At 33.1% G+C, this 21,046-nt stretch overlaps 1 protein-coding gene across 1 annotated transcript; it reads right to left on the bottom strand.

Moving 5' to 3' along the window:
* Positions 1 to 440: 440 nt before the first annotated feature.
* On the bottom strand, positions 441 to 19,274 carry LOC114381174 (myosin-6-like). The gene is made up of 39 exons (XM_028340362.1): positions 18,909 to 19,274; positions 16,402 to 16,530; positions 15,976 to 16,119; positions 15,733 to 15,878; positions 15,494 to 15,656; positions 15,278 to 15,336; positions 15,024 to 15,183; positions 14,493 to 14,642; positions 14,255 to 14,391; positions 14,003 to 14,149; positions 13,784 to 13,885; positions 13,390 to 13,447; positions 13,148 to 13,249; positions 11,778 to 11,815; positions 11,537 to 11,663; positions 11,228 to 11,398; positions 11,005 to 11,136; positions 10,783 to 10,892; positions 10,635 to 10,695; positions 9,891 to 10,068; positions 9,591 to 9,796; positions 9,278 to 9,397; positions 7,794 to 7,892; positions 7,313 to 7,525; positions 7,028 to 7,167; positions 6,751 to 6,865; positions 6,629 to 6,673; positions 6,455 to 6,538; positions 6,202 to 6,372; positions 5,072 to 5,227; positions 4,795 to 4,983; positions 4,424 to 4,549; positions 4,169 to 4,239; positions 3,769 to 3,868; positions 3,558 to 3,614; positions 2,134 to 2,190; positions 1,418 to 1,498; positions 1,254 to 1,336; positions 441 to 1,013 (listed from the first exon to the last, which is right to left on the bottom strand). Exons 1-39 carry the CDS (start codon positions 18,909 to 18,911, stop codon positions 884 to 886), a joined length of 4,560 nt encoding a protein of 1,519 aa, XP_028196163.1. The 5' UTR covers positions 18,912 to 19,274; the 3' UTR covers positions 441 to 883.
* Between the last annotated feature and the right edge of the window lie 1,772 nt (positions 19,275 to 21,046).

Raw genomic sequence — 21,046 nt, 5'->3', positions numbered from 1 at the left:
CGACATATTTTCGACATGTTTAGTTATATTCTAAGTTTTCAAACTTTATTTTCATTTTCTTTAATGTATTGTCTTCTCCAAACTGAAAATGTTTTTCAACACCTTCCAGCTTGCGGAGTGTGTTAGAGATCAAAATTAGTTTAGTTAGTTACAAGTTAGTTATTAATTTAGTTTGTTACAATTTAATTTAGTTAGTTACAATTAGTTACAAATTAATTACAAGTTTAACTATATAAGACTAAATGTAGTCATGTAAAAATTAATTTGCTCATTTCAGCATTATCTAAATTAATGTTGAGTTTCTCTTTTCTATCTTGCTTCTATCTCTCTACCATGAATTTTAACATTCCTTCTTGAACTAGGGAGCATTGTTAGGCCATGTTGCACTTAAAGGGGTGAGGGCAAAAACAAAAAAAACAAAATAAACTAGAGTTCAGACCCGAGAATATGAAAAACCTATTCATTACATATCAATGTTCATTCTTGACCCTTTACATTGTAAAAAAAATGAGTGGAAAGTGAGCTTGGAACCCCCAATCAAAATTATAAGCAGCTCAGCTTCACTTTCTAACGGTTTTGTTACCAGATTGACCAGGACAACAAAAATGGACATACAACGCAAGCTCACTAATCCTAAAAATATCCCTGCCCCTCTTTAAAATGAATACTTTACAATTGAATGCCAACTAAAGAATGAAAAAATAATTTTACATCAGGGCCATGACTATGCAGGGATATGACAAACAAGATGTAGGATGGTAAACCAAAAACAAAAATAATAAGTAGAAAGAAAAAGAATAAAAATATAAATGATTTACAACCATTGACAAGGACCAACAACTGATTTGGTTGCTTGCCTTGACGACTATGATAAACACATACACTAAGCTTCCCTTGCCAACTCATTTAAAAATCGGAAGGCGGGATTCTCAAGCAGCTCATCCGCTGGTTTCATGTCAGAGAAATCCTTCTCTTGCAGTGATGTAGAGAAGTCATCCACTGAGAAGGGGATGCTGTAAAAAGAAGTGAAGGTTTGTAAACATGATCGAAGAATTGTACTAAAAATTGACCAAGGATTGATAGATCACATAAATTAAGCTGCATCTACCCTTTGCACATGTTAAACAACAGAGAAATTATGTATATAAACTTTTCTCTATCTCTCATTGTGACATAATATTTCAACTCTCTGGTTCCAGAGCTCAAAAGTTATGTTATGCAATTAAAGCACCAATAAAAGCAAGCACTCTCACCTGGAACTGTCATCCAACAAGAAAGAATCACTCTGAGCATTATTAGAGTCCTCAGCCATAAGTACTCTCATGCTTGAAAGGACCTGAAGGAAGATTTGAGAATGTTACCAAGCATTTTCCCTGTTATTAGAGAAAATATGGCGGGGAATGAGAAAAAAACTTACATCTGGAGATACACTTCGAGTATTGTAGTTAGCATCCCAGTAAAGTGTACATATTCTGTATAGCTGCTGGACACTCATGATCTGATGCAGGAAGGGGGTGGGGACACAAGGGAAAAAGGCATGAGACATATAGACTCTGAAAGACATGCTTAACTGTTTATGCAGAGAGTGAGTGCAAAAGAAAGAGATTATGTATTTATGACCATTTATATACAAGAGCCTATTTGGTTTGAAAATGTTTTTTTGATTTAATTTTAATTTTTTTTCACTATTTCTAATACAAATCTTTGAAAACAGAAAACAAAATAAAAACAAGATAACACTTTTATAATTAAAATTGAAAACAAAATATTTTCTCAAACTAAACAGGCCCTAAATCACTTCAGTATCCTTCCAACCCATCCTTAGGAATAACTAGAAACATAAATTAATTCGAATTTCAGTCCTAGAAGTAGCCTCATACAATTTCCAAATTTAAGTCATGATAAACAATCAAGGCAATCTCCTCAACTACTACTTGCAGAACATGAATTCATAATGTAAATACAAAGAAACCAAATCTGTAAATATGATCATTTCAAGAACTCATCGTAAAAATTCTGCTCTATAACAACCCATTATGCTATCAAAGATAGGACTTTATGGATATTAACAAATTAATGACACTGAGATGCGTACCCCATAACACAGAAAGATTGAGATGGATAAATACTTACTGGGCATAAATCATTAATGATTTCATCATAGGAAATCCTATACTTCTGATGAATAACCTGTATATAAAAAAATTACATTAATTATACCAAAAGATGTAATTAAAGACATTGGATTTTGGTCACATCATATAATAAATTATTAAGAAAAATAGAATAATCCATCACATTATTTTATTCAATTATGACATTTATTATTATAATTATTCCAAATAAAATCTTCACTCTAAGAATTTGGACTTTAGAGCCTAATTTAACCACACAAAACCGGCTTGTAAGGTAAGAATTACCCAAGCCTTATCTCTAATTGATGTGGGGCTAAAAACACCCCTTTGAGGCTGCAATTAAGGCAACCCCCGAGAAGCGGCAATTAAGGCGGCTTTCCAACACACCTCAAGCCTAGGGCTAAAGGTCTAAAGCATGGCAATGCAAGTGGCCAAACAATAAATCTAGGATAGGCTCTGATACCTTTTTAAAATTTGGGCTTAGAGCCAAACTCAACCCCACAAAACTAACTTATAATGAGAGAATTGCCCAATTTAGCCATATCTCTAGTTGATGTGGGATTAAACAAACTCTCAAGATTGCAATTAAAACAACCCCTAAAGAGGTTACAATTAAGGTGGATTTCCAACATTCACAAGGCTACAACTAAGATTAACTTACCAAGCAATAAAAGATGCATATTTACCAAATACTAACCATCACATAAATCGTTGAGGTTTTATGCTATCTAGGAAAATAAAATCTGATCACATTATCATCTTCCACATTGGGAGGCAAAAAACTTCCCATTCCACTATTGGTCCAGCAAAATCAGGGATGGGTTCTATGCTCCGGGGGGCATTAGCTTATAAATATTGTGATTGGGTGCCTAGCCTACAGTCAAATCTATGGTCGCCTAATTCTTGGTGTACTGCATGTATTAGGTTACCATAGCTTTGCTTAGTATGGTGATAGGTTGTATATACAATAGTACCTCTTATACTGTACTTAACATTATATATAATATAATCATACTTTTGCTGATAAAAAAAATTATTTTCCAGGGTTTTTAATTTGCTATTGTCCAGTCTAATAAAGAAGATTGCATAAATGTAACAAGCTTGATCAATGTTTTTCCAAATCCTTTCTCAACCGAGATTTACAGAAATTTGTTTGAGCATGATTTTCTTCTAAACCCAAAAAATAATGCATTTTTCTGTAGATGTTAAATGGCAAGCAGTAAATTCCTTCACTGGATGAGGATTTGGGGATTCATCCTATATGACAAAACCTAATCAGGAAATTCTCAGATTTTAAATAATTGTGGTAAGAGAAAACAAACACAGTGCATAGAAAACCAATATTGATTATAAAAAATTATGAAAAAACAGCAACAAGGGAAGATAAATAGTGTTGTATTATCAAATAAGACACACACTTACCAAGAATCCAACAGCTTGTCTTATATGCTTAAGCTCATCCCAAGATGAACCTGCATACTGCAAACCCAAGCAAATAGGTTGTGGAGATGAATACACCAGTGCAAAAGCCAAAGATTAGACATAGGTCATCACCATATTGTTGTATTACAGCCTAAGCAATATATGCACTAACTGAAAATCTATCACTAACGCCATCAACACAATAAATTACCTCCTCCTTTGCTTGGCAGCACCACAACTCCAATTCTGCTAAACCAGCTTTCACATATTCCCCATTGCTGAATGTGCAGCAATCACGACGCAGAAGAAGACTAGCAATAATTTAATGAAAAAAGAATGTTAACCTTTAACATTGTTAGGAATCTTGTAATTATGAATATATTGTGTAGGGAAATATTGTAATTAGGGGTAATGAGCTGTATAATTATGTAACTACTATCCATTGTATTTGTGACTCTAACTATAAATAAGAGCCTCAGCCGTATAGTAAAGACACTCGGATTCATTCACATTGCATGACCTCTCATTCTTCTTCCTCTCAACAATGATAAAAATGCAATGATACAAAAAAATTCTTTTGTTATTAAAGCATGTGTACAAAAACTACTTACCTATTGAAGAGTTGAACATTAATATATGAGAATGTTTGAGTGAAGATCTTTTGGATAAGAACTGGAGGTACCTGAAACCCAAAACATTATATCATGCAATGTACATTGGATTATTAGATTCTGTTGTTTATTTAGGGATCCTAGGAGTGTCCTGCATCATCATGTTTAACCAAATTTTCAAAAATAGCACGAATAAGACTAACAGGAAAGTAATTGCTTAATATTCAGAAGTTAACAAGATATAGTGTTTCTTACAAAGTTTTCTTTCAGAGTACAGAGGAGAGTGTTCAGGGATTCTATAATACTCTGCCAGTGACCCATGGGAGAATCTTTACCAAAGGATCGGCCAGATCGTAGCACTCCCTTGGATGTTCTTGGTGCCTGTATATCAGCAATAAGATTTGCATGAGGAACAGAACCAAAAAAATATGTGACTAAAAGGAGAATAGAGCCTTGGATTTCTTTTAGAAATTTCTAGAAAATATATCTAGAAAGGAGATAGTATATAGAAATTAGGGAGTAGCAATGACAACCATATGGGATTTAAGACATTGTATCCAACTTTATCCATTCCATAATGATAAAGTTGCTAAAATTAAACAATTGCCAACTGCATTTCAACAAACCTGTATACATAACGAAAGCATTGATGCCAATTCTTTCTTCAAGTTGTCCCGAAGGATACCGTATATTTTCTCCACATAGGCTGTGAGCTGTTGCTTGAAAAGCAAAGCAGGATATTTAGCTTCTACTTTGCGTACAACGTCCAATGGTGGGGTAGGAAGGTTGGCAGAAGAAGGAGATGAACGAAAACCCTGAAATTAAGCCATCAAATAAATTAGGGCAACTTTTTAAGCGTGAAAGAGAGATCAGATTACAAAGAATGTAAAGAATATACAATACCATAGTCATTCTTCCAAAGAGGGATGTCGGATTTGGTGGTTTTTTTACAGGAGTGGCATCAGCTGCACCACCGGATTTTAGACTTTGCTGGAGCAAAAACAATAGTGCAGACAAATTTGACAGCCAATAGGCCATAAGATCATTGTCATCTTGATTCTGGAAAGTAAGAAAGAAGAAAAACAAAAAGTTATAAGTGCTCCAATACTTTTCTTTACATTACCAGAAAAAGAACCATAACTACAGAATACCACATGAAATTAGAATCACATCATTAAGACCACAGAAGCTACAAAATAATTCATTGTCTAACAAATGGGTTTGTAAGCTCTTGAAGAAAAAAGGAGGGATAACTATAACAATTAAACCATGAACTAGCCTAGGGTAAAAGCAACATTCAAACCTGCAATTGCATTCATATTGCTTTTAACATATATCAAATAGAAAACATATTCATGCTCTTGAATTTGGGCTAGGCCTAACTCAACCTCAAAAGTTAGCTAAAGAGGTAAGGATTACCCAAGCCTTTATAAGTTCTACTCATGCTATACCTATAGTTGACGTGGGATCCCAACACACCGCTTACACCTAGGATTGGATGCCTAGAGTGGAGATTTTTTTTTCATTATTATTGCACTAGGAAAGTCACCGAGACAAGAAGATTGCACTAAGAAATTCGCGGGGTCATGTAGATTTTTGGGCAGTTGAGGGTGGCCCAATATCGAATTTATGATAGGCTCTGATACCATCTTGAATTTGAGATAAGCTTGACTCAAACTCCAAAAGCTAGCTCATGAGGTGAGGATTTCCCAAGCCTTTATAATTTCTACTTTAGCCATATCTATAGTCAATGTGGGATCTCAATCCATGCAACAAGAATTGAACTAAACCAAACATACCACACACACTCACAACTTTAATGCAGATAATAAACATTACATTACATTACCTTAGACTACATATTCAATATTTTAGAAAATACCAAATTATAATAACTAGTGCAATTATGGCATGGAGCATTGCAAGGATTGGTAGAGACTCTAATATCATATCAAGGATCAATTTTCCTAAAAATAAAAGCTTAAGCTATTAGGTGAAGGTTCAATCCAATAATTTTAAAGTAAAAAAGTCACCTCAATTGCAGAACCAATCATCTGGATAAGGCGATCAAATACACTTGTTCTTTCAGCCTCAAATGATTTCCAGTGGAGAAGACATTTGTAAATGGTAAATGCAGCAACAGGCTTTCCATGATGGAAACCAATATTTTTCATAACACAGTTGACAAGTGCATCAACATTCTCCTACAGTGAAAAAAGAGTTAAAAATTGTGAACATGTTTGCATGAAGAAAAGATATATTAAATGTCAAATTTTAAGCACACACATGTTGACGTTCAATGAAGGATCTCCTCAATTTGCCATCAGATTCTGTACCAAACTTCTTCACAGGTGTGACATTCTGTGCTTCCTGCAAACATGACTCTTTTTAAATTTCACTAAACACAAAAGATGGCTTATTATGGAAAGGTAGATAAAGTGTAGAAATCAATGTACTTACAGAAGTTTTCTGATCTTCCACCACATGGTGACCATTTTCCAACTTCTGAAGATAAAAATATCAAAAAGATTTACTTATATGCAGATTATGAAGACCTATATACTTTATCAACTATAATTTACCTCAGATATGTGGGTAGAAAGGTGTTCTGACACTGTTTTTGCAGATGAGTCTAGCAGAGACTGTTGCCGAAGAACCTGGTTTTCGGTTTCCATATCTGAGAATTTCTCTTCGAGTCTATCAATATCAATCAAAATAAAAAAACAGCCACGCTGGTTCAGAATCCTATAATTAGAGGCTATAGATGATTGCTGTTCAAAGACTGGAAACAGTAATAGTTCAAGTGATATGAATTAAACATGTACAAGATACCAAAGAAGCTTTGATCACAAACAAAACCTTTGCATAGCAGTCTTCAACTGGATTATTTTTGATTCGGCATCCAAAGCCTGCTTCAACCTTTCTTCACTAACTTTGTTTGCCTCTTCGTATCTTTTTTCTGTTTCATCAATTTTCTTTTCCAATGAACTCACCAAAGTCTGCAATGGAAACTCCAGGAAGCTCAAAATTAATAGTAAGAAATGGCCACCTATATTCCCAAAAATGTGAGAATATTCAAAGTATACCAAAATATAAAGACTTTATTTCAGTGCAGATGAGATATTATGCCCAAAATCAGCTCACCTTGAGTTTCTCATTTTCACTAGTGAGCTTCTCCAACAAAGCATGGTCAACAACAGGAACCTCCTGTATGAAAGGCGCTCTCTCAGCTTCTCTTTTTTCAGCCTCACGCTCCTTTTTAAGTAACAACTTAGTTTCTTTAAACTGAAGTTGCATCGCTTGCAAAGCAGATTGTAGTTTTTCATTTTCTTGTGTTTTTGATTCTTCAATGTCAATCTGCATTTGTTAATAGAGATTTAAGAAGCTTTGCAAGGAAAGATACTAAATAGTGTGCGTATGTGTGTAGAAAAAGTATCTTTTCATCAGAGCTAACAGATTGTACTACAATATTTAAAATAAGTGTTGTTACAGAGCTAACAGATTGTACTACAACAGTTAATTCAAATTGATTGGTGTGCTTGACATAATGCAGGAAATTTTCCAGTTGGCCACAGTAAAAATATTGTAGATAGCAGCTAGCACTGACAAAATAATAGTCATTTACCCTCAGGCGTTTTTCCAGCTGCAACCTCAATGTAAGGTCTTCAACTTGTTTTTCAAGCTTATTTTTGGCAGCTTGGAGAGCTCCAGTTTCTCTTGCAGCCTGAAATTAATAAAAACAAATTCTAAATTGCTGAATAACATGATAAAAATAACTGAATAGCTAGCAATCATAACATGTAAGACATTAAGAACTTTAAAAGAATTCCCTTTCTGACCAAAATAATAGCATAGCTCCATGATTCTGACCAAAATGCACAAATAATGACTCTTTTCAGGCTAGCATTTTAGAAGGTTTAATGATCCCAGATAGTTGTACTCCTAGTGTAAGTTTTCACAAGATAAGACAATGGCACACTAAAGTAAACCAAAAGTGTACTCCTAATGCACCCTTTCTTATTATACTCAAGTAAACCAAAAAGTTTACAACTGGGACAGCCAAGTTATGCAATCTGGTTTGCAAATATTTATTAGAGGTGAGGATATGTAGAATTGACTAAAGATAGAAGAGGTCTAGTTTTGTGTATGATGCTTATTCACTAAAGGCAGAGTACATGGCAAGACAAGGAAAAGAAAAATATTTAAAGGTGAAGAATTGTGTATTCATGAGTAGATGAGGAGTTTTCAAATAATAATATTACTGAACTTTGGTTATTTCTTTCAATTGTGTAAGGGCCTAAGGGGTTCCCAGTTATATCTAAAAAGTCTACCACATTCTATGAGAAACAGTCCGGTCTAAACTGTTTATTTCCTTCTTGGTTTTAACACTAAGAGCCCATAATAAGTTCAAAGCATCCTTGGATCTCTATGAAAACATTTTAATAAAGTTTCATGGTTTTTAATTAGAAACACAACAGAAAAATGTATCAAATACAAAACTAGCATACAATAATCCGTATGGTTTTGCGTATATAGAGCTTTGAGATATCTCTACTAAGCAACAAATTTGAAAGCAATTTGTTGGCAACATTTTAGTTTGTGTAGGAACACTTTTCTAAGGTATCTGTTTCAAATAATGGAGGTAGAGGTTATCGGTATCACAAATATGATGGGTCAAAAAGATGAGGGATAGCATCAGTTACTCTAAGACCAAATAACACATGAGTGAAAATATAAGTAGTTTTTGTTATGGAATCCAAAAGAAAATATCACAGCAAAGCTAGAAGAGTATAATCCCAGTACTTGTTCCCAGTGAAAATGTTGCCAGCTGCAGCTAAGATTTAATGCAAGCTAATAAAGTTTAAGTGCACTGAGATTCATGCTGTGCTACAATGTGCATGGGTGAGCTTTAAATAAGGGGAACATTACTACAGTTCTTGTGGAATAAGGGGCACTGCTAGGAATATAAGCTTGACAGTTTTTTCCTGATGATATTTCTCTCTTATTTATCAGTAATATTTATAACTTACCATATTACTGAAAAGATAAAAACATTTAATTGATTGATTCAAAGGCTCTTTTATAGGTGGGGAGGAGGGGAAGTTTTACCATCTTGAGCTGTCGTAATTCTCGCCGAGCAACTTTTCCTCTCCATGCACATTGTGTTGCAATTGCTGCCTTCTTTAAGTTTGTAAAATGATGTTGAGCCAGGTATTTCCGGCAGTGGCTCTGCAATAGCAATACACAAAATAATCACAGTTGCAAGCATAAATTACCATGAACCAAATATATATTTTAAAAAAAAGGCCAAGGTCATCAACAATGATTTTGTATAGGATATATGGACTTTGGAGTTGGACAATAAGAATTCTAAAAATATTTAAGACATACTACAGAGATGTATATTCAAAATTTTCTCTACCTGAATGACAATAGCAGCACGAGTTTGCTTCCTGAAGCGTAGCTCAGTACGAGCAGCCATCCCTCGCATACCAGTCTGAATAGAAACAGCCGAGCTACACAATTCTTTATATGCCTTCCTAGCAACATGCATGCGTAAATACCTTTGAATCTTCACACTAGAAGCCTCCCGCTGCAATCCCTCGTAAACTTGCCGAGCAAGTTGACCTGCAATCACCACCATCAAAAAACTTGTGAAACTTCCCAAATTTAAGTTTTTCCTTGAAAACGTGTGAGCTATATCAAGGAAAGAAGTAGATACCTCTGCATGCAGCTTGAATCTGTATAGCAGACAAATGTATCAAGACAAAACTACGGCGGGCCAAATAGGTACGAACTTTTCTCTGAATAATGCTTGCTGACTTTCCTAAGACCTCACTTCTACGAGTATCTAGATCTGCCATTTGACCAGCTCGAAGAAACACTTTTGTTTTACCAATCTGCAGCAATTAAAGAGAACCAGTAAAAAAAACCACAAAACAAGTCTTGTATAGAAAATCTGCAGTTACCTCATGTAACAGTAAACATTCATGGTAGTGAGCATAGATGAGCATAAAATAGCAATTTGAGTTCATTACACACTTGACAAAGATATAAAATAGTTCTCATTCCCAAACCAAAACTATATTTGCAAGATTACTGCCCACACAATGGTAGTGAAAGGTGAAAGAAGGAAGAAAAGGAAAGGCTATTGCTTATCCCAACAAAAACTCCAAAGCAGTAACAAAATACACCCAAATAACTTATATGTTATGAGTTTCCAATAAGTGTAAAACATTATTAGAGCTTGGGAGAATATAGATTAGGAAGTTTTGCCAATACTTAGGTCAATGAAGATTTCTGAGTACATAGCAATTTTCTTATCCAAGTAATTCAAAGTAAATAGATTAAAAAAATGTTATTCCCCATTTCAAAAACAAATATATCCTAAACTCCATTGATCAAACTCAAATTGAAGAGTAAGTCTCTCAAAGAATTAAAGGTCTGATCACATGGTAATAGTTACCTGATAGCCCTTAAGTCCAACCTTCTCCAGAATCCTTTTGCAAGCAGTGACCTCATCAGAACTAACATAATTAAAACATGAAATAAATCAGGGTTTTTAGAATATTTTAACTAATAGGCCTGACAATGAAAATTAACAACTTAAATACCTCCCGTCCAAAGCTTCAGGTGCAAGAAGTCCAAATCGGTCTGCAAATTCATCAAAAGTCTTCCTAGTAGGATACCCGGCACAGCTTATCCTAATTGCCTCCATAACTCCCTACAATTGGATATACTATGTAATCAGCATATACTCGCACAGCTACAGGTTAAAACTTCAACTACAGTACCAACTAAATGGTCCAAAAACAGGAGGGGAAAGCAAGTCTTACCCCACATCGCAGTTGCTGTAAAACATTTTTATTCTCAAAAATTGCTGGCTTAAGAAGATTATTGGGTTTCACACAGCGAATGTAGTGTGGCTCAGTGGCACTGAGAGTTTCAAGTAGTGCTTGCAATTGTTGCTGCAGGAAATATGAAGGATTACAAAACTATAGAGTTTAAGGAAGAAAACAAAATCACGTGTCTTTAAATAATGGGGAATAAGAAAACAACCTTAAACCGGGAACCTATTGAAGAGAACTTCGATTGTTTGGACGATTCCTCAGGTGAAGGGGGGAACAAACCAGACACAAAGGGGCATTTGGAAGCATAAAGAAGTTCCTGGTGTTCTGCAACAACATAATCTTTGTTCTTGTCCAGGAACAATTCAGTTTGATACGTGACCTAAAATTGACACAGATTAGGCATGTGTTTTCCGAAGTATAAATAGATCAAATCAAGCATTCTGGTCCTATGCTACACCAAGTAACACCCCAAGAAATTATAGATGCAGAAACAAAAAGTACTAATATTCCAACTTACATCACCCGCATAATGGCAAATTGTGAAGTCACTACGTGCCAACTTGGGTTTGCTGAACCTTTTATGGTTTTTGAATGTCTGATACAGCTTTTGGGCAAAAGTTTCATGTGTTGATCTAGGAAACATACTGCAAAACGCATACACATATAGCTATCGAGCATCAACAAAAATAGTATTGAGCGATATTGAGATATTCAGACCCACAATACCAATTCAAAGGTACAGTGCAAAGTATACTTACCAAGCTTCATCAAGAAGAGCAATAATGCCACCAGGTTTCTGAAAATTATACAACAAAAATTGATAAATAAAAAATCTAGTAGTGACAAATACGGCACAAAAACCATTATGTTATCAGCTTGTAAAGAATAATGGCAAAATCATTAATAGCACCTTGACAAAGTAGTAACATCAATTCATCTACACAAAATTTGCTAATATTTTTTTTTTGGTCAGCAAAGATAATAGATTATATTAATATATAGTACCAGAGGTACTGAAATACAGAAAGAAGGTTACCATGGGAATGGTTCCATAATCAGACAAAAATAGTCTGAGAAGGAACCACTCTGTATTTGCTAATATAATTTCAACTTTCAAGGTATTCATATTTTCCTTTCCCTTTTATATCAAACTTCTTACCAAAACCTAGTTTCTTAATAGACATAAATTGACAACTTTTAACATTATCATTTTGAACTATCAAAGAGAAATGAATCTGATCCTTTTATGTCTATCATTTGACATCAGGCAAATATCAGCAGCTTGAGTTTGAATTGATCACATAAATCATATCAACAGTGATTTTCAAAATATTCCCTCCATTTTGAACATATATGGGAAGAAGAGATGAAAAACCTAGGTTTACCTTGTGAAACTAATTTGCACAACATCCATAAAGGTATGAAGGGAACACTGAATTACTCATACTTGGCCCTCAACTCAAATCCCTTGTTCCCCACCCATCCAAACACTTGATATTAAGCATACTTTCTTGAAAGTACCTACATTTAGGTTTCCGCTAAAATTAAACTCCAGCTATCTTCTATCCCCTATCTTCTATATAATATGGCAAAATGTCTGTCTTCAAAATAACAATTTTATTCTTAAAAGGGAACTGTAGTTATAGAGAGTAGTTGTTTAAAATTCTATACCTCCTCAAAAATTAAGATGTTAGTGTCAGTGCGTAACTATTTGAAATTTTAAAATTCTTATGTTCCCTCTTTTTTTTAAACAAGTTAAACTTATTTGCCCTCTTTTTTTAATAATTTTTTAAAAAAATGATAGGCATACTAGTGCATGCCAAGACTTAGTTTTATGGTGAAAAGGAAGATACAGAATCATTTAAGTCACCATAAAGTGATCAAGGAAAGTAATTTGGTGCCACAACATTCCTCTACCACAAAGGCACAAACCAGCTTGCAAGCTACTACTTTTATTTACAGCCACACATTACAGTGGGCTTGAGAACCTACCAAATTTATAACCATCACCCTTCACATTTAGTTCATACTTTTCAACAAAAAGGAACATCTTATATAAAATATTGGTACAAAAGATAAAAGCCAATCAACAGAATGATTGTGGAGTGACTGAGTGAGAAGGAAAAACCTTTTCAATGAGATCCAGAACATCTTTATTATCAACAAACTCAATGTAACTCCAATCAATCTCTTCTTTTTTGTATTCTTCTTGCTCCATTTTGAAAACATGCTGCAGATCAAGTATTTTAAGCATTACAAGAGCATATGTAAGATCAGTATATATAATAAGTATCCTCGTGTCTGTTTCAAATATACAAGCAAGAGATGGCAGCAACCCTCAAGGATATAATCTTTATTTTAAAAACAAACCTGATTAAAATGTTGCTGAAGCTTTTCATTGGTCAAATTGATACAAAATTGCTCAAAACTGCAATGTACAGAGAACAACCAATTATTAATAAAATATCTATAAACTACCACTACTGACAAGGCAACAAAATTTCATCAGAATTCATTTTAATCAGAAATAAACTTAGGATAATTTTAAGGGGATGAAGTGGACCAATTCATAATGGAGTGCTTTGAAATGGAGTGGAGCAATATGATGAAAGAATGCCCCTCTCCATTGTTTGGAAATCACAATGGTAATTAATGGCATGGAATGGATTACAAATTTAACTTCGAATACTACCCTTTCTTGGATATTCACCAAATGAGATCAACCCAAGTTAATTACAGAACAAAAGGTATACCAGCAATGCACCTGTTAGTCTTGAAACTCTCAAAACCATAAATATCCAGCACACCAATTAAGGACTTTGAGTCAGGGTCTTGACCAATTGAATTATTTATTTTATCCACCAGCCTGCAAAAGATGACAGAAATTTACAGAAGTGGAACTAGGAGCAAATTGACCAAATTTGCTAGTGAATCTATCTTAAGACTAAGACTTTATCTTTGAGCAATCCACTCACAGGCTTACCAATCAAACAACCTCGTGTACACAATCTTAGCCAAAGCATCTCGGCTGAGTGCAGCAGCTTCTGGATCCAGCCATTTTGTTATAGTTTCATCACGAGTAACAATTACACGCTTGCAAAGAGAATCTTCAAGTGCCTTTGCATTACACCTAAAAAAAATTATAAACCAAAGATGTCACATGGAAAGGATATGAAATGCAAGTCTTACAAAGAGTTTACATTTTAACAAATGCAAGCTTGCAAAGTTTGCTCACATGAAAAGTTCAGCAGCAGTTCGTAGATGAAACCAAGATTTTTCATCTTTGGGCACAGATGAGTCAATTTCTTGCCCTTTTGTAAATTCAATGTTGCCAAGATGCAAAATTGCAGCAACCACTCGAAATATTGCTTCCTGGACAGTGATGGAGGGGGAAACAAAAAATCAAAGCACTGAAGCACAGATCATATTTTAAAATTCTAAGCACGAACTTACAGAAACTCCCAATAAAATACCTGTTCCTCAGAACTTATTCCAACAACGTCCATTGCTCTCCTCGTATCCTGATATTCTTTTAACTCATCAACCCCTTCCAACTCAAAGCAATTTGTTTGATTCAGATAATGAAATGCTCTAGGATTTCCTAATTTGTACTTCTGAATATCCTGCCAAATATAAATAAATAAGCTCAAGAAAATGAAGAAAATAGAATCCAAAGAATTTAAGCACAAACTTAATATTAACATTTAACAAGTAACACCAACATGCATATTATAATTAAGCCAAAAAGGATACATCATACACCAAACAATAAGAGCTTGAAAAAATATAAAAAGGTGACAAAAGGAAAAGAAACTAATATTCTACCAAACCACTGTAAAGTTCCATTGTCAGACAGTTTAATGATAAGTTGCTCAAATTTATTAAATTCAATCCAGAAAAAAATTATAGTAGGCATAAACAAATGGTCTGTATATTAATAAATTGATTCTTTCAAATATTTCTCTCAATCTAATTTTGACTCTACGCAAAAGGCATCCGATTACCTCCGGAGGTGCAGCACAGAGCATATAGAAACAGTGATAGTTCCTCTCTGGATCTGACAACTGGCAAACACGTGATCTTTCCAGCAGATAAGTTCTGATAGCAGCCCCAGAAATCCTTCCCCTCTGGTCAAATTGAATCTCCACAAACTTACCAAAACGACTGCAGAAGTCACAAGTGACAAAATAGCAAAGATAAGACAGTAGCAAAATTTTGCAATACAACTAAAGGAGGGTGGAACACTATAACTTCTCACCTTGAATTATTGTTTCTAACAGTCTTTGCATTGCCAAAGGCTTCTAAAACAGGATTGGACTGTCAAGTGGAAAGGGGGAAAAAATGCCAGCTAAGTGGATAGAAAGCTAAGGTTTTAACAAATTTAAAAACTGGCAAAGGTAAGAAATAATGAATAAACTTATGCTAGCCAACCAGCTAGCAGAAAAACAAATCTATAAAGGATTAACTTCCTTACCTCCAGGACTTTCTGCTCAACAGATCTACCTTCAGAAGCATTATTAGCTCTCCCTCCCATGTAAGCAAGATAGCGCATGAGTAACTTGGTGCTTTCCGTTTTCCCAGCCCCACTTTCACCACTAACCAATATTGACTGGCTGATTCCCTCATTAATCATAAGTCTGAATCCGTAATAATTTATATGGTCAGACTTGCAATTTAATTAAATGAACTGTTTGCACAAAAGAATGAAATTACCTATATGCTGCATCTGCAACAGCAAAAGGATGCGGGCTTAGCTCACCAAAACCTGCTCCTTTATATTGTGCCATCATATGGCTATCGTATAAATGAGGAAGCCTTATGAAAGGATTCACAGCAATCAATATATTCCCGGTGTAAGTCTGGAAGGAAAATTTGGTAAGAGCTCATGTCAAGTAAGTATAAAAACATTATGGTACAAGGGAGACTATTTGGAGAGTTGGCATCTGAAATACACACATAAATTTCATTGATATCATATCTTGATCTCAGATTATCCAGGACACCAGGTTCATGTAGATAAGCAAGTTTTGTCATATCATCCACTCCACATGGGGGGGCTTCGGTATCTTTATGATAAACACTAGAAGCTTTAACAACAACCTGCAAATTTCAAGACAAAGGTAATGATTCACAATGTTAAAAGGTCAGGCTGTTCCAAGTTTTGACTTCTGAGTTGACTTCAAAAATTTATACCTAGTACACCAAATGACCTACAGGATACTGCATGCACTAAGCTATCCTATCTTTTTTCTGCTTCTCTTGAAAATTCTCACTAGTCATTCATGTTTAAAGCACTCAAAGCAAAACTGGTATATTTACAGGACAAGAAAATGGTGAAGAATGGGATTGAATTTTGATAATTATTATACAAAGAATTCTCACCGTCTTCCCTGAAGTGCAAAGAACTTTGATTTCTTCTCCCTTAACCTCCAAGACCTCACCATCTATCCAAGCTACTTGAGAATCCTCCACCCAAACATGGGAACCAATTATAGGATTGGCGGTGGCAGCCTACAAAGCAGAGAGCATCACAAGTTAAACCAGCAGAATTCATTTCCTCTCTAATAAAATGTATGCATAATCAAGCAACTAGAGAGAAATTCATAAATAAAAGGAAAATGGTAAAATAATGTTCTAAATCCCACAAAAGAAACTGAAATATCTCTAAATATATTTGTTATTAAGGTAAGGTTATTTTCATGCTAGCCAACCAAGAGCAAGTCTATATCTCCCCACATATGCACACTATAAAAGCAATGAAAAATGAATTCTTATTTTTCACATAAAATGTAAATTTACTTTAAATAACCTAACAAGATTGGCTCAGGTAGCAAGCAGTAAGTCATGCAATTTTCATCTGGTTGAAAGCATCAATAGACACCACATAATCAGAAAATGGTTCAATGCTATAGATTCATAGAACATGTTTGAAAAGACAGTTGGAATTCTGGTTCTTCCATCTTAACATCTGAAGCGCGGGTACTCCTAAAATCAACACCTATTAAGTATGTACCGCACACCCAATATGCATTGGGTACTCATGGAAACTCCTAAAGTCAAGTTCCAGGGAAGAGTTTGGCCAATTTGATTCCTTACAAGATACATGAAACTCCTTTCACAACCATCCTCGTCATCTTGTTTAAGAATTTAATTTCCTTTTATGTTATAAGTTATGTTTATTTGTCTTCTTTTATATTTATACAATTTGGTTGTGTTTATATAGAATTCAATTTTCTTATTAACGTACCTGTATCCTAGATTTTTAAAATTCTTGTATCCCATACCCCTATCTGTACCCGGTGCCATATTCGTATCTGTGCAACATAGATATTAACTCATCTGGATGCTATACATTTCCTATCGTAAAATAGCATCTGTTGAAAATATTAACCATCAATCTTTTTCATGTAAAATAATAAATTCAATGAAGGAGAAAACTCAAAGTCTCTCAATTTAAATTTTCATTAACTCACAGCTACGGAATGAAAAGCTAGTGGCAACAAGAATTAGAAGACAACATATGAAAACATCTAGTACTTAAGTCCACTCTGGCAACCATAATGTAAAAGAAAAAATAAGTAAAAATTGTAAAATAGAATCCACACTTCACAGAAAACAATGAGACAACATCAATTATAAAGAAATTATAGAGAAAATGTCCATTACTCCATTTAGGTCCCAAAGTCCAAAGATATACATGACAACACATTGGTCCTCCATTTATCACAAACATCAAATTGGTTCTCTAGTGATAATTGAATGCCATTAGTTGTGTCTTTCAAGAACCAATTTGATGTCACAAGGACCAATTTGATCTATTTAAAAATGAAGGTACAACCTATTGACAGTTTGACATATTGTCGGAAGACCAAAATGGACATTTGCTCTACATTATATTAATTTGAGCAAAGACAAACCTATAGAAAAACAACCAACATAAGCAATGGAATATGCAAAGACTATTATCATCAATAAAAAATATTTAAAAAAATAGATCACAGAAAAATTCTTACCAAGAGGAAATAATTAAGAAATTAAGTGCCACATATAGTCACAAGCATAAGAAAGAAGAATTAAATCAGTCCTCCTCGGCCAGACAAAATTTGCATGTAACAATTAATTCTGTTACCCTGAAGTTCAGCACTAGCATTTTCAAAGAGTTAGACCTAAGTCCCCTGACCTTTTCAAGTTTTTTTTTTTTGGTGGGGAGAGGGTTTGCTCCATTATAATTCAGAACTAAATTCAAATGCAAAAAAATAAATAAAGGTTCTTTGCTTTGTAAATTCATCTAAACCAACCAGTTATGCACCAACACAACCGCAACAAATTTATGAAATTGTACTCCGGGGTCCATAGCCTAAGGTTCCTGTCTCAAGAAACAGAACCATAGATTTGTATCTAGCTCAATCACATATACCCTTAAGATTATATAAATAGATAAATGACTAAATCTATTTCTGCCCCCGCCCCTTCCAAAAATAAAAATAAAAAACAAAAAAAGTAAATTAATATTAATAATATTCTGAAACGATGTGGCGAAAATTTGAACTCCCTGTTTCTTCTAACAGCTTAGTCAGATAGCAAAAAACATCATCCACTATAATCGGATCCCCTACAATGCTGCTTAGTATTAACAAAACGGTTGCACATTATCAGAACAGAGATATCAAAAGCAATCACATAAACAGAAGAAAAATCCCAATCCTGCTTCTATGTAATAACAGATCAGCTCCCAGAAAAACAAATAAAACGGAACTAAAAAAACAAACATCTAAAAAAAGCAAAATCTCTTAACAGAGAGAAAATTTCGATAACGAACACAAACACGTGACTTCGAATTGACTCGACGGTGACCAAAAAAGAAAAACAGAGGAGGGAGAAACTGATACCATTTGCAATAAGATTGATCGGATCGAAAATCTCTTGGCGTTTCCGGATCTAGCTCGCTGCGCTACAGCTCCAGTGAAAAAATCGAAAGATCTTCGGAATTGAGAATGATGAAAACGAAGGTGTGAATTGGAACGCTGTATCTACCGAGTGAAAAAACTATGATGGTCTATTATTATTATTATTATTATTATAAGTATATCATATATACTGATGAAATTGAATTGAATTGAATTGAAAAGCTTAAATCCTTCAACAACACCAAAACTTTTGAAGAAGAGGTTAAGCCCTTCGTGTTCTTGGTCTCTTCTTTTCTTCTTCTTCTTCTTTTCTTTTTCTCTCCCTTTCTTCCACCATCTTTGTCTTCTGCTCTAAGTTTATTTCTTGTTATTATTATAATTATTGATTATTACATTACGGTAAGTAATCAAATTATTAACTAATGTAAAAATGAAATTGCCAAATTGGTGCTTCTTGACTCTTTTTTTTTTCATTTAGCATTAGCATGATGATTAATATATTAAATAAAACGTCATTTTTATTACACGATGGAATCCCTGTATTACCCCTATGTATTGGCGTGAATTACGAGTGTGCCACACAGGATTTAAGACAAGGTTATGAGATAATGAGATTCTTTGTTAGAAGTCTCTGTCAGCTAAATTAGTTAGCCTTCATTGTCATTATCTATTATCTATACTTTTAATATATCAAACTTTTTATTACATGTCTTTTGAATTTGTTATTTAATACTAGTATTTGATTTTTTTTAATGATAAAGTAGAATTTTTAAATGTTAGAATATAAAAAAGATATTGACTGAGAAACTTAGGAGAATATTTATAACAAAGTTAAATTAAATTGGTAAAAGTACAAGTATTTGAAAATTTTAATTTTAAAAAATAAAAATGAATTTAATTGATAAATGATTATTTTTTGCTAATAGATTATTATTCAAATAATTTGATGTTTGAATTTATTAATTTGAGCAGCAATTTAAAATTAATGAAAGTATAATTTTTTTATTCAAAAATAATCTAGGATTAATTTGATTTTACCAAAAAAAGTTGTACTAAAATATATGGCATAAAAAAAGAAAGATGTATGATTAAATGAGGAGAAAATACTCATAAAAATCATCTCATTCCAAAAGAAATTATAAATTTCAATCCCATTCTTAAAAATGATGTAACTTCTATATAGAATTTCCTTCTCATGCAATCACATATATTCCTTTTTTTAATACATTTCTAATGTGTTTTATAGAAAATCAAACTCATATTTTCTTCTTTAATTAGTTATTCAATTATATGCAGTAAAAAGAAAGTTATTCAATTATGTAATATTTTTTTATTCTTTAATTATTTGAATTAATATTTGAATTTTTTTTATTTAACATTAAGTATAATGAAATATTTGTAAACCATCATTAAAATAATATTTTATCGATTAAAATAATTTTAAGACATTTAAAATTCTTATATATATATATATATATATATATATATATATATATTCTTATATTTTTATTTAAATCATTTATATTTGACAAAATAATACTTCCTAATTTTTTTAAAAATTTACGTTTTAAGAGAATTTATATAAATAATCCTACAATGGACAAGATATTATTTAATAATTTTATAAATTTAAAATTTATTTAACTTGAGTCTTTTTTTAGTATGTTTTTTAATCTTGAGGTGTGAAATGAAGAAGGAAAAAGAAAAAGAAAACTCAAAAGCTATTCTAATTAATTTTTTAATTTCTTAAAAGTTTCATTTATTAAGTTTTATTTTTCAAGAATTTTTTTTGCTTCTTTTCTTGAATTTTATTTTATCCAATTTTTTCTTTCAAAAAGAAGAAAAGTTCAATAGAAAAATAACTTGTTTTTCTTTTTTTTCCTCCTTTTTCTCCCAACTGATTTTATATATTGTAGGAGTTAAAGGAGGTGTAAAGCAAATAAAGTTACAAACAAACACAGTATTATATAATTATTAAAACATGTGAGTATTTAATAATTAGAATACAAAAATCTAATATGAAAACCAAATAAAATAGACATTTTTGTTCGTATAAAGGAAAAAGAAAAAGAAATGCTAAAACGTATTTTTAATCTCTATAGTTTTCTTCAATTTTTATT

This window comes from Glycine soja, chromosome 13, assembly GCF_004193775.1.
Source record: "Glycine soja cultivar W05 chromosome 13, ASM419377v2, whole genome shotgun sequence".
Classification (NCBI taxonomy): Eukaryota; Viridiplantae; Streptophyta; class Magnoliopsida; order Fabales; family Fabaceae; genus Glycine; species Glycine soja.
Note: the sequence above shows the minus strand (reverse complement) of the source record. Positions and strands in the feature narration are given on the sequence as shown.